This window comes from Salvelinus alpinus, chromosome 12, assembly GCF_045679555.1.
Source record: "Salvelinus alpinus chromosome 12, SLU_Salpinus.1, whole genome shotgun sequence".
In the NCBI taxonomy this organism is placed as follows: domain Eukaryota; kingdom Metazoa; phylum Chordata; class Actinopteri; order Salmoniformes; family Salmonidae; genus Salvelinus; species Salvelinus alpinus.
This window is the reverse complement of record NC_092097.1, coordinates 56,799,054-56,812,052: the sequence shown is the minus strand read 5'-3', so window position 1 is coordinate 56,812,052 and position 12,999 is coordinate 56,799,054. Positions and strand designations below refer to the sequence as shown.

The 12,999-nt window shown below is 49.9% G+C and overlaps 1 protein-coding gene across 3 annotated transcripts in view; it reads left to right on the top strand.

Moving 5' to 3' along the window:
- The window catches only part of LOC139536398 (uncharacterized), a 68,145-nt gene extending 55,617 nt beyond the window's left edge, over positions 1 to 12,528 (top strand). For 2 of the 3 annotated variants that reach the window (XM_071336900.1, XM_071336901.1), the window contains exons 4-6: positions 1,860 to 2,041; positions 7,866 to 8,041; positions 9,535 to 12,528. In XM_071336900.1, the coding sequence (XP_071193001.1) occupies positions 1,860 to 2,041; positions 7,866 to 8,041; positions 9,535 to 11,115 (1,939 nt within the window). In that variant the 3' untranslated portion in view covers positions 11,116 to 12,528. The remainder of the gene's footprint in view (positions 1 to 1,859; positions 2,042 to 7,865; positions 8,042 to 9,534) is intronic. The other variant, XM_071336903.1, reaches the window with a different exon arrangement.
- Positions 12,529 to 12,999: the final 471 nt, after the last annotated feature.

Here is a 12,999-nt window from a genome sequence, read left to right as displayed (position 1 = left end):
GTAGGTTGGCTAACCTAAGTTGAATATGTTGTGATGCCTCTGGGTTTGTGTTTTGGTGGCCTGCGTTAGTTGTTAACCTGTGTTCCTGTGTGTTGTTCAGGAGCTACACACAGAAGGCAGAGACATGTACGACAGGCCTACTGAGATGTCGTGTACGACAGGTCCTACTGAGACGTCGTGTACGACAGGTCCTACTGAGACGTCGTGTAGGACAGGTCCTACTGAGACGTCGTGTACGACAGGTCCTACTGAGACGTCGTGTACGACAGGTCCTACTGAGACGTCGTGTACGACAGGCCTACTGAGACGCCGTGTAATGACAGGTCCTACTGAGACGTCGTGTAATGACAGGTCCTACTGAGATGTCGTGTAGGACAGGCCTACTGAGACGCCGTGTAGGACAGGTCCTACTGAGACGCCGTGTAGGACAGGTCCTACTGAGACGTCGTGTAATGACAGGTCCTACTGAGATGTCGTGTAGGACAGGTCTACCGAGACGCCGTGTAGGACAGGTCCTACCGAGACGCCGTGTAGGACAGGTCCTACCGAGACGCCGTGTAGGACAGGTCCTACCGAGACGCCGTGTAGGACAGGTCCTACCGAGACGCCGTGTAGGACAGGTCCTACCGAGACGCCGTGTAGGACAGGTCCCACATGAGACGCCGTGTAGGACAGGCCCTACCGAAACGCCGTGTAGGACAGGCCCTACCGAGACGCCGTGTAGGACAGGCCCTACCGAGACGCCGTGTAGGACAGGCCCTACCGAGAGAAATGAACATTAAATTATCTGGCAACATCTATGGTGGAATTCCTGTAGTCAGCATGCCAATTGCACGCTCCCTCAAAACTTGAGACATCTGTGGCGTTGTGACAAAACTGCACATTTTAGTGGTCTTTTATTGTCCCCAGCACAAGGTGCACCTGTGTAATGATCATGCTGTTTAATCAGCTTCTTGATTATGCCACAACTGTCAGGTGGATTATCTTGCCAAAGGAGAAATGGTCGCTAACAGGGATGTAAACACATTCGTGCACAAAATTTGAGAGAAATTATCTTTTTGTGCGTGTGGAACATTTCTGGGATCTTTTATTTCAGCCCGTGAAACACGGGTCCGACATTTACATGTTGACTTTGTATTTTATGTTCAGTGTAGTTGATCTATTTACTACTGTAAAATGGGGTCCAATGAAATGAGGACGTTGTAGGCCTGTAGGCTACTTCACCAGTATGAACCATCAGTCAGAAAAAGTGAGCAATTTATTCTGAAATGATTATGGAAATTAAATAGGACATGTAATCATTGGTAAAATAGTTAGACATATGAATCTATCTTGTTATTACATTTACCTGTATTGTTTCTGCATGAGGCCCCTGGAGCTCCAGATCCACACTGACATGCTGTGGTTGACCTGTTAGTTAACCTGTTAGTTGACCTGTTAGTTAACCTGTTAGTTGACCTGTTAGTTGACCTGTTAGTTGACCTGTTAGTTGACCTGTTAGTTGACCTGTTAGTTGACCTGTTAGTTGACCTGTTGGTTGACCTGTTGGTTGACCTGTTGGTTGACCTGTTGGTTGACCTGTTGGTTGACCTGTTGGTTGACCTGTTAGTTGACCTGTTAGTTAGACCTGTTAGTTAGACCTGTTAGTTGACCTGTTAGTTGACCTGTTAGTTGACCTGTTAGACCTGTTAGTAAACCTGCGGCTCCAGATCCACACTGACATGCTGTGGTGCTGTAGTTAACCTGTTAGTTAACCTGCGGCTCCAGAGCCACACTGACATGCTGTGGTGCTGTAGTTAACCAGTGGTCTCTCCTGTGTTAACCCTGTTGTCCTGTGTGTTTTATTGTCCCCCACCCAGTCTCCAGGAGCTGAAAAGTCCTCGTCTAGAGCTCCAGATCTACAGTGATATTCCCTTCCAGATGCTGGATAATAACAGCGGCCTGGGCTCAGAGAAGATCAGCCACAACCCCTGGAGTCTCCGCTGTCACAGGCAGCAGCTCAGCCGCATGAGATCAGAGTCCAAGGACAGGAAGCTCTACAGTATCCCTTTTTATTTATTTATTTAACTTGGCAAGTCAGTTTTAAGAACAAGTTCTTATTTACTATGACGGCCAAACCCGGACGATACTGGGCCAATTGTGCGCCACTCTATGGGACTCCCAATCACGGCCGGATGTGATACAGCCTGGGTTCAAACCAGGGACTGTAGTGACGCCTCTTGCACTGAGATGCAGTGCCTTAGACCTCTGCACCGCTTGGCATTTTAAAACCTATTTAGCCATCTATTGATCTACCAATTCCTTGTCATATCTGCTGGGTTCCCAGTTAGTATAGTAACATCTATTGATCTACCAATTCCTTGTCATATCTGCTGGGTTCCCAGTTAGTATAGTAACATCTATTGATCTACCAATTCCTTGTCATATCTGCTGGGTTCTTAGTTAGTATAGTAACACAGATCAGGCAGCCGTTTGGAAGCTCAGCAGAATCACGAGGAAGATGTTTCTACTTACTCAGGAACAGGATGCACAATTGCTCAATGCTCCTGATAATGAGGTTATGTTTTCCTTATTGATCACTACGGTCCTCCATGTTGAGGTGTCTGGGACTGACTGACTTACCCAATCAATGAGGGTCCATCAGTCTCCTGTTTCCATGTTGTTGCCTAACCAGATAGACGGGGGTAGATGGTAGATGAACAGAGGGGTTAGATGGTAGATGAACAGAGGGGTTAGATGGTAGATGAACAGAGGGGATAGACGGGGTTAGATGGTAGATGAACAGAGGAGATAGACGGGGTTAGATGGTAGATGAACAGAGGGGATAGACGGGGTTAGATGGTAGATGAACAGAGGGGGTAGACGGGGTTAGATGGTAGATGAAAAGAGGGGATAGACGGGGTTAGATGTTAGATGAACAGAGGGGATAGACGGGGTTAGATGGTAGATGAACAGAGGGGATAGACGGGGTTAGATGGTAGATGAACAGAGGGGGTAGACGGGGTTAGATGGTAGATGAACAGAGGGGGTTAGATGGTAGATGAACAGAGGGGATAGACGGGGTTAGATGGTAGATGAACAGAGGGGATAGACGGGGTTAGATGGTAGATGAACAGAGGGGACAGACGGGGTTAGATGGTAGATGAACAGAGGGGGTAGACGGGGTTAGATGGTAGATGAACAGAGGGGGTAGACGGGGTTAGATGGTAGATGAACAGAGGGGGTAGACGGGGTTAGATGGTAGATGAACAGAGGGGACAGACGGGGTTAGATGGTAGATGAACAGAGGGGACAGACGGGGTTAGATGGTAGATGAACAGAGGGGACAGACGGGGTTAGATGGTAGATGAACAGAGGGGACAGACGGGGTTAGATGGTAGATGAACAGAGGGGATAGACGGGGTTAGATGGTAGATGAACAGAGGGGACAGACGGGGTTAGATGGTAGATGAACAGAGGGGTTAGACGGGGTTAGATGGTAGATGAACAGAGGGGACAGACGGGGTTAGATGGTAGATGAACAGAGGGGACAGACGGGGTTAGATGGTAGATGAACAGAGGGGACAGACGGGGTTAGATGGTAGATGAACAGAGGAGATAGACGGGGTTAGATGGTAGATGAACAGAGGGGATAGACGGGGTTAGATGGTACATGAACAGAGGGGACAGACGGGGTTAGATGGTAGATGAACAGAGGGGACAGACGGGGTTAGATGGTAGATGAACAGAGGGGACAGACGGGGTTAGATGGTAGATGAACAGAGGAGATAGACGGGGTTAGATGGTAGATGAACAGAGGGGATAGACGGGGTTAGATGGTACATGAACAGAGGGGACAGACAGGGTTAGATGGTAGATGAACAGAGGGGATAGACGGGGTTAGATGGTAGATGAACAGAGGGGTTAGACGGGGTTAGATGGTACATGAACAGAGGGGACAGACGGGGTTAGATGGTAGATGAACAGAGGGGACAGACGGGGTTAGATGGTAGATGAACAGAGGGGACAGACGGGGTTAGATGGTAGATGAACAGAGGGGTTAGACGGGGTTAGATGGTAGATGAACAGAGGGGGTAGACGGGGTTAGATGGTAGATGAACAGAGGGGGTAGACGGGGTTAGATGAACAGAGAGGGTAGACGGGGTTAGATAGTAGATGAACAGAGGGGATAGGTGGTAGATGAACAGAGGGGGTAGACGGGGTTAGATGGTAGATGAACAGAGGGGGTAGACGGGGTTAGATGAACAGAGGGGGTAGACGGGGTTAGATGGTAGATGAACAGAGGGGGTAGACGGGGTTAGATGGTAGATGAACAGAGGGGGTAGACGGGGTTAGATGAACAGAGAGGGTAGACGGGGTTAGATAGTAGATGAACAGAGGGGATAGGTGGTAGATGAACAGAGGGGGTAGACGGGGTTAGATGGTAGATGAACAGAGGGGGTAGACGGGGTTAGATGAACAGAGGGGGTAGACGGGGTTAGATGGTAGATGAACAGAGGGGGTAGACGGGGTTAGATGGTAGATGAACAGAGGGGATAGACGGGGTTAGATGGTAGATGAACAGAGGGGGTAGACGGGGTTAGATGGTAGATGAACAGAGGGGGTAGACGGGGTTAGATGGTAGATGAACAGAGGGGGTAGACGGGGTTAGATGGTAGATGAACAGAGGGGATAGACGGGGTTAGATGGTAGATGAACAGAGGGGATAGACGGGGTTAGATGGTAGATGAACAGAGGGGGTAGACGGGGTTAGATGGTAGATGAACAGAGGGGGTAGACGGGGTTAGATGGTAGATGAACAGAGGGGGTAGACGGGGTTAGATGGTAGATGAACAGAGGGGGTAGACGGGGTTAGATGGTAGATGAACAGAGGGGGTAGACGGGGTTAGATGGTAGATGAACAGAGGGGGTAGACGGGGTTAGATGGTAGATGAACAGAGGGGACAGACGGGGTTAGATGGTAGATGAACAGAGGGGACAGACGGGGTTAGATGGTAGATGAACAGAGGGGACAGACAGGGTTAGATGGTAGACGAACAGAGGGGATAGGTGGTAGATGAACAGAGGGGACAGACGGGGTTAGATGGTAGACGAACAGAGGGGACAGACGGGGTTAGATGGTAGACGAACAGAGGGGACAGACGGGGTTAGATGGTAGACGAACAGAGGGGACAGACGGGGTTAGATGGTAGACGAACAGAGGGGACAGACGGGGTTAGATGGTAGACGAACAGAGGGGACAGACGGGGTTAGATGGTAGACGAACAGAGGGGACAGACGGGGTTAGATGGTAGACGAACAGAGGGGACAGACGGGGTTAGATGGTAGACGAACAGAGGGGACAGACGGGGTTAGATGGTAGACGAACAGAGGGGACAGACGGGGTTAGCTGGTAGACGAACAGAGGGGATAGACGGGGTTAGCTGGTAGACGAACAGAGGGGATAGACGGGGTTAGATGGTAGATGAACAGAGGGGACAGACGGGGTTAGATGGTAGATGAACAGAGGGGACAGACGGGGTTAGATGGTAGATGAACAGAGGGGACAGACGGGGTTAGATGGTAGATGAACAGAGGGGACAGACGGGGTTAGATGGTAGATGAACAGAGGGGACAGACAGGGTTAGATGGTAGATGAACAGAGGGGATAGGTGGTAGATGAACAGAGGGGGTAGACGGGGTTAGATGGTAGATGAACAGAGGGGGTAGACGGTGTTAGATGGTAGATGAACAGAGGGGTTAGACGGGGTTAGATGGTAGACGAACAGAGGGGACAGACGGGGTTAGATGGTAGACGAACAGAGGGGACAGACGGGGTTAGATAGTAGATGAACAGAGGGGACAGACGGGGTTAGATGGTAGACGAACAGAGGGGACAGACGGGGTTAGATGGTAGACGAACAGAGGGGACAGACGGGGTTAGATGGTAGACGAACAGAGGGGACAGACGGGGTTAGATGGTAGACGAACAGAGGGGACAGACGGGGTTAGATGGTAGACGAACAGAGGGGACAGACGGGGTTAGCTGGTAGACGAACAGAGGGGATAGACGGGGTTAGCTGGTAGACGAACAGAGGGGGTAGCTGGTAGACGAACAGAGGGGGTAGCTGGTAGACGAACAGAGGGGGTAGCTGGTAGACGAACAGAGGGGGTAGCTGGTAGACGAACAGAGGGGGTAGCTGGTAGACGAACAGAGGGGGTAGCTGGTAGACGAACAGAGGGGGTAGCTGGTAGACGAACAGAGGGGGTAGCTGGTAGACGAACAGAGGGGGTAGCTGGTAGACGAACAGAGGGGGTAGCTGGTAGACGAACAGAGGGGGTAGCTGGTAGACGAACAGAGGGGGTAGCTGGTAGACGAACAGAGGGGGTAGCTGGTAGACGAACAGAGGGGGTAGCTGGTAGACGAACAGAGGGGGTAGCTGGTAGACGAACAGAGGGGGTAGCTGGTAGACGAACAGAGGGGAAGTGTTAACTGGGTTAAGTTAAACTTTACATGATTAGGTACCTGAAACTGAGACCGATCATTTCCCTCATTGATTAGTTCATTTAGTTCTCTGTTCACGCTTACCTTAACCAGACAGGGTGAGGGGAAAAAGATAAGGATTGAAGGATAAACAGAGGGAAAGTGCAAACAGGGGAGTTGACCAATGACTTGGTCAAGTTAAACAAACACGATCTGACTCCCATTACCTGAACAAGGCGTTGGTCAGGAGTAGTGTTACACAACACTTCTGTCCTTCACAGACCCTGGAGTTCTCTGGTGATCTAACCTGTCGAATTAGGCCGTGGGGAAAAATAGACAGGGCTCAGACCAACCTCTGTCCCAAATGGGACGCTGCTCTCTATATAGTCAATAGGGTTCCATTTTGGGACACAAGCCTGGAGTTTGAGGTGCTTCCCGAAATGTAGAATTCACACCAAGGGCACTTCTCGATGAGCTGCACCCTTTCTTTTCCCAACTGTCAAAGTAGTATCAGGTTCTTCACTGACCATCTAAAACACTGACCACCTCACCACAGGAACCAAATATTATCAGGAGATAAAATCATGGTGTACATAACAATCTGGGGAATTCCTGTGTGTCCTAAATGCACCCTATTCCCCTACATAGTGCTCTACTTTTGACCAGAGCACTATGGGCCCTTACTCTGGGAAGTTATCCTGTATCTACGATGGCCTGCGAGTGAGTGGGTGGTTGATTTGTTTAGGCGCTTAGTTCAAGTTCTACCTGACTGTCTTTTTTGTTTGAATTTCTTAGCTGACGTGAGCCCCCATGTTAAAGGAGAACACTGTCCACATGTACAGCGGCAGCAGAAACTAGAGACTGGGGGGGGGCAGATTAGACTTTCCACTGTGCTCACACATTCTTCTTGCTCTGTTTAGTTTGTTTTGCACACTGAGAGGAAAAAGAGATTTAAAATGATATTTTACTGAGACTTGACCGCTTCACGTTAAACGGTTTAATTTGGGTTCAAACGATAAGAAACCTAAAAGGATTGCCTGTCTGAATTGGTTTAATTTTTTGTTTCAGTTCCCAAAAGTAGTTGGAAGTCGAGTTGAATGTCCATGTCTTACCAGGCCATCTGTTTTGTCGATCCAACTGTAGTCCTGTGTATGTCATATCTCAAATACTTTAGTTACTCATCTACAGGCTCTTTATACAGGAAGATGAATCCATGATGGGCTATGCTGTGTTATACCAACTAAACTAAACTATGTTATACCAACTAAACTATGCTGTGTTATACCAACTAAACTATGCTGTGTTATACCAACTAAACTATGAAATACCAACTAAACATTTCACGTTTAGATAATTAACCTTCGAATAGAGTGTTGTCTCCTTGACCTCTCACCCCTCCCAGAGTTTCTGCTCCTTGAGAACGTTGTTCACCACTTCAGCTACCCGTGCATCCTGGACCTGAAGATGGGCACGCGGCAGCACGGGGACGACGCCTCGGAGGAGAAAGCAGCCAGGCAGATGCAGAAGTGTGAGCAGAGTACCTCCGCCACCCTGGGGGTACGTGTCTGTGGGATGCAGGTGAGCCCAGAGGGTTTTTCTATGGTGGGTTTTTTCCTTCAAAACTTTATTTCACATGAAAGTTTTTTTTTTTTTTTTGCAACGGGATATCTAACCAAGACAACAGACAACATACCAGCATATACTACCATGAATGCATGCCCAATACACTGCCTCCTTCTACATTGTATTTTCCCTTCGGTATCGGTTTATTTAACCTTTATTTAACCAGGTAAGCTAGTTGAGAACAAGTTCTCATTTACAACTGCCACCTGGCCAAGATAAAGCAAAGCAGTGCAACACAGACAACAACAACAGAGTTACACATGGAAATAAACAAGCGTACAGTCAATAACACAATAGAGAAAAAAAAGACAGTCTATATACAGTGTGTGCAAATGGCGTGAGGAGGTAAGGCAATAAATAGGACATAGTAGCAAAGTAATTACAATTTAGCAGATTAATAACACTGGAGTGATAAATGAGCAGATGATAAATAAGCTGATGATGATGTGTAAGTAGTGATACTGGTGTGCAAAAGAGCAGAAAAGTAAATAAAAACAATATGGGGATGAGGTAGCTTACACAGTAGCTACTGTGCCATAGATCCTTTACTCGGTGTCTCTTCATATTGATCTGACTAACACACCTGTGCTGACACAGAGATCCCACAGCGGTGAGCTGAGCAGGACAGAAGAGATACTGAATATCCTATCAAGTTACAAAATTAAGAGACAACTGGGACGATACTTTTATTGTCCATTTCGGGTTGGAACTGAAATTCGCCTTCCGCCTCGATCCCAACACACACGTTTGAGAGGTACACCATGAATTGCAGGAGGGACGGACGGCGTGGTTGTCTTGTTTACAAGGTATGCGCGCTGGTACACGAGCAGGGACAAAAGCCCCAGCATTGATCCCAACGTCCAGCTTCACAAGGCCTCCGTATGGGGTTTTGGTTCTCTCTCTCAAATAATACATCAGAATGACTCACCACGTTGTTTTAATGTTGCAGGTCTAACCTCTGCACTCTCTGGCTTGCATCCCAATGGCATCCTAGTCGCTACATTGTGCACTACTACTATTGGCCAGAGCACTATGTAGGGACTAGGGTGTCATTTGGGAAGGAGGCTCAGTGTGTTGTGTAGTACCAGGTGTAACCTCTGTTCTCTCTGTGGTCCAGGTGTAACCTCTAATCTCGCTATGGTCCAGGTGTAACCTCTGTTCTCTCTATGGTCCAGGTGTAACCTCTCTCTCTGTGGTCCAGGTGTAACCACGTATCCCCGTGTTCTATGGTCCAGGTGTAACCTCTGTTCTCTCTATGGTCCAGGTGTAACCTCTGATCTCTCTATGGTCCAGGTGTAACCTCTAATCTCTCTATGGTCCAGGTGTAACCTCTAATCTCTCTGTTCTATGGTCCAGGTGTAACCTCTGTTCTCTCTATGGTCCAGGTGTATACTCTGTTCTCTCTATGGTCCAGGTGTAACCTCTAATCTCTCTGTTCTATGGTCCAGGTGTACCAGATGGATACGGGCCACTATCTGTGCAGAAACAAGTACTACGGCCGCAGCCTGTCCATCGAGGGTTTCCGTCACGCCCTCCACCAATACCTGCACAACGGGGCGTCGCTCAGGAAGGACCTGTTTGAACCCATGCTGTGTCAGTTACGCAGCCTGAAGGCCGTTCTGGAGAGACAGACCACCTACCGCTTCTACTCATCCTCCCTGCTCATCATCTATGAGGGGAAGGAGCCTGAGCTGGCCTACGTCTGGCAGAAAGCACCACAGGAGACCTGGCAGCAGAAAGCAGCATCACCACCACAGGCCCCGGCAGAGCCCTTGGAAAACCAAAAAACACCAGCACCACAACCAGCAGCTGAGCTGCCCTCAGAGAAGGAGGTGGCAGTCAACCCAGGGCAAGGAATCCAGGGTGTCCATGCGCAGGGGTTAGGAGTGGGAGTGGGGCTCCAAGGCGGAGTCCTCCAAGGTGTCCAAGGACCAGGGTTAGGAGTGGGGCTCCAAGGCGGAGTCCTCCAAGGTGTCCATGGACCAGGGTTAGGAGTGGGGCTCCAAGGCGGAGTCCTCCAAGGTGTCCAAGGACCAGGGTTAGGAGTGGGGCTCCAAGGCGGAGTCCTCCAAGGTGTCCAAGGATCAGGGTTAGGAGTGGGGCTCCAAGGCGGTGTCCTCCAAGGTGTCCATGGACCAGGGTTAGGAGTGGGAGTGGGGCTCCAAGGCGGAGTCCTCCAAGGTGTCCAAGGACCAGGGTTAGGAGTGGGGCTCCAAGGCGGAGTCCTCCAAGGTGTCCAAGGATCAGGGTTAGGAGTGGGGCTCCAAGGCGGTGTCCTCCAAGGTGTCCATGGACCAGGGTTAGGAGTGGGAGTGGGGCTCCAAGGCGGTGTCCTCCAAGGTGTCCAAGGACCAGGGTTAGGAGTGGGGCTCCAAGGCGGTGTCCTCCAAGGTGTCCATGGACCAGGGTTAGGAGTGGGAGTGGGGCTCCAAGGCGGAGTCCTCCAAGGTGTCCAAGGGCCAGGGTTTGGAGTGGGGCTCCAAGGCGGTGTCCTCCAAGGTGTCCAAGGACCAGGGTTAGGAGTGGGGCTCCAAGGCGGAGTCCTTCAAGGTGTCCAAGGACTAGGGTTAGGAGTGGGGCTCCAAGGCAGAGTCCTCCAAGGGGCCCAAGGACCAGGGTTAGGAGTGGGGCTCCAAGGCGGAGTCCTCCAAGGTGTCCAAGGACCAGGGGTGGGAGTGGGGCTCCAAGGCGGAGTCTTCCAAGGGGCCCATGGACTGACAGAAGCCCCTCTCCAGCTGCCCCAGGCCCTACCACCTCCACCAGACTGCCCCCCCACGCCCGTCCCAACCCCTCCACAGCCACAGAAGCTCAACCAGGAGCCTCTCCAGCCCCTTGCACCCCTTCCCCCACTACCACTCCCCTCCACCCCGAGCATCAGTGTGGACGTCCGCATGATAGACTTTGCCCACAGCACCTTCAAAGGTTTCCGCGACGACCAGACGGTGCATGACGGGCCGGATCGGGGCTACGTGTTTGGATTGGAGAGCCTCATCAAGATCCTAGAGGGCCTCCGAGAGGAGAACCTGTAGTAGCCGAACCTGGGACTGACGAATTGGCCGTGTCTCAAATGGATGGTACCCCCTATTCGTTATGTAGTACACTACTTTTGAACAGGGCCCATTGGGTGTTAACGCGTCTTCTTTCTCTTGAATTATTATTATTATTTTTTTAAATAAAACCCAGGGTGCATCCAAAAAAGGGAAACCGTACTCCTATAAGGATCTGGTCTAAAGTAGTGTACTATGTAGGGAATAGGGTGCCGTTTGGGATGTTCGATGATGATGATGGTTCAGGAGAAGAAGACTGGAACATCTCCAGATTTCCTCCTCTCCCTCAGTGCTACTACTCACTACCCTGTCCTCAATGATTCTGTTTTGGAGCAAGAAAAGCACACAAGAAAATAAGGAGGACCTGATGGAGCAGTGATCTGTAATAAGGAGGACCTGATGGAGCAGTGATCTGTAGTAAGGGGGACCTGATGGAGCAGTGATCTGTAGTAAGGGGGACCTGATGGAGCAGTGATCTGTAGTAAGGGGGACCTGATGGAGCAGTGATCTGTAGTAAGGAGGACCTGATGGAGCAGTGATCTGTAATGAGGAGGACCTGATGGAGCAGCGATCTGTAGTTAGGAGGACCTGATGGAGCAGTGATCTGTAGTAAGGAGGACCTGATGGAGCAGTGATCTGTAGTAAGGGGGACCTGATGGAGCAGCGATCTGTAGTTAGGAGGACCTGATGGAGCAGTGATCTGTAGTTAGGAGGACCTGATGGAGCAGTGATCTGTAATAAGGAGGACCTGATGGAGCAGCGATCTTGTAATAAGGAGGACCTGATGGAGCAATGATCTGTAATAAGGAGGACCTGATGGAGCAATGATCTGTAATAAGGAGGACCTGATGGAGCAGTGATCTGTAATAAGGAGGACCTGATGGAGCAGTGATCTGTAATAAGGAGGACCTGATGGAGCAATGATCTGTAATAAGGAGGACCTGATGGAGCAATGATCTGTAATAAGGAGGACCTGATGGAGCAATGATCTGTAGTAAGGAGGACCTGATGGAGCAGCAATCTTGTAATAAGGAGGACCTGATGGAGCAATGATCTGTAATAAGGAGGACCTGATGGAGCAATGATCTGTAATAAGGAGGACCTGATGGAGCAGTGATCTGTAATAAGGAGGACCTGATGGAGCAGTGATCTGTAATAAGGAGGACCTGATGGAGCAGTGATCTGTAATAAGGAGGACCTGATGGAGCAGTGATCTGTAATAAGGAGGACCTGATGGAGCAGTGATCTGTAATAAGGAGGACCTGATGGAGCAATGATCTGTAATAAGGACCTGATGGAGCAGTGATCTGTAATAAGGACCTGATGGAGCAGTGATCTGTAATAAGGACCTGATGGAGCAGTGATGGAATGGATGGAAGGCCCGGGTTTATGTCTATGCTACTGTCTGACAGTAAAGGTGAAAGGCTGTGACCTTAGACAGTACATGTCACTCCTTTCTGACTGTTGTGCTCCTAGAATTAGAGACACGTGAGAAACTTAAAGGGAGCGTCTACAGCCGTGTGTGTCTCCTATCAATTCCTCCTGGACAGAAATGGCTGCCATTCCTCTGAGGGAAACGTAAAAAAGGCCATGTCTGCCTTGTGGGTTTTGTCGCCACCGAGTGGCCAACTGGAGTATTGCATTGAAGAAAAGGCACAGGATGGATTTGATTTTGAAGGTAGTGAAGCCACTGCTCAGGGAAAGTCCAGGTCCTGTCTCGGGGCCCAAATGGCATCCTATTCCCTTTTATAGTGCATTACTTTTGACCTGGACCCACAGGGAAACCCATAGGGCTCTGGTCAAAAGTAGTGCACTATAAAAGTTGATGGGTGCCATTTGGGGACACAGACCCTGTCTCTGCTGTGG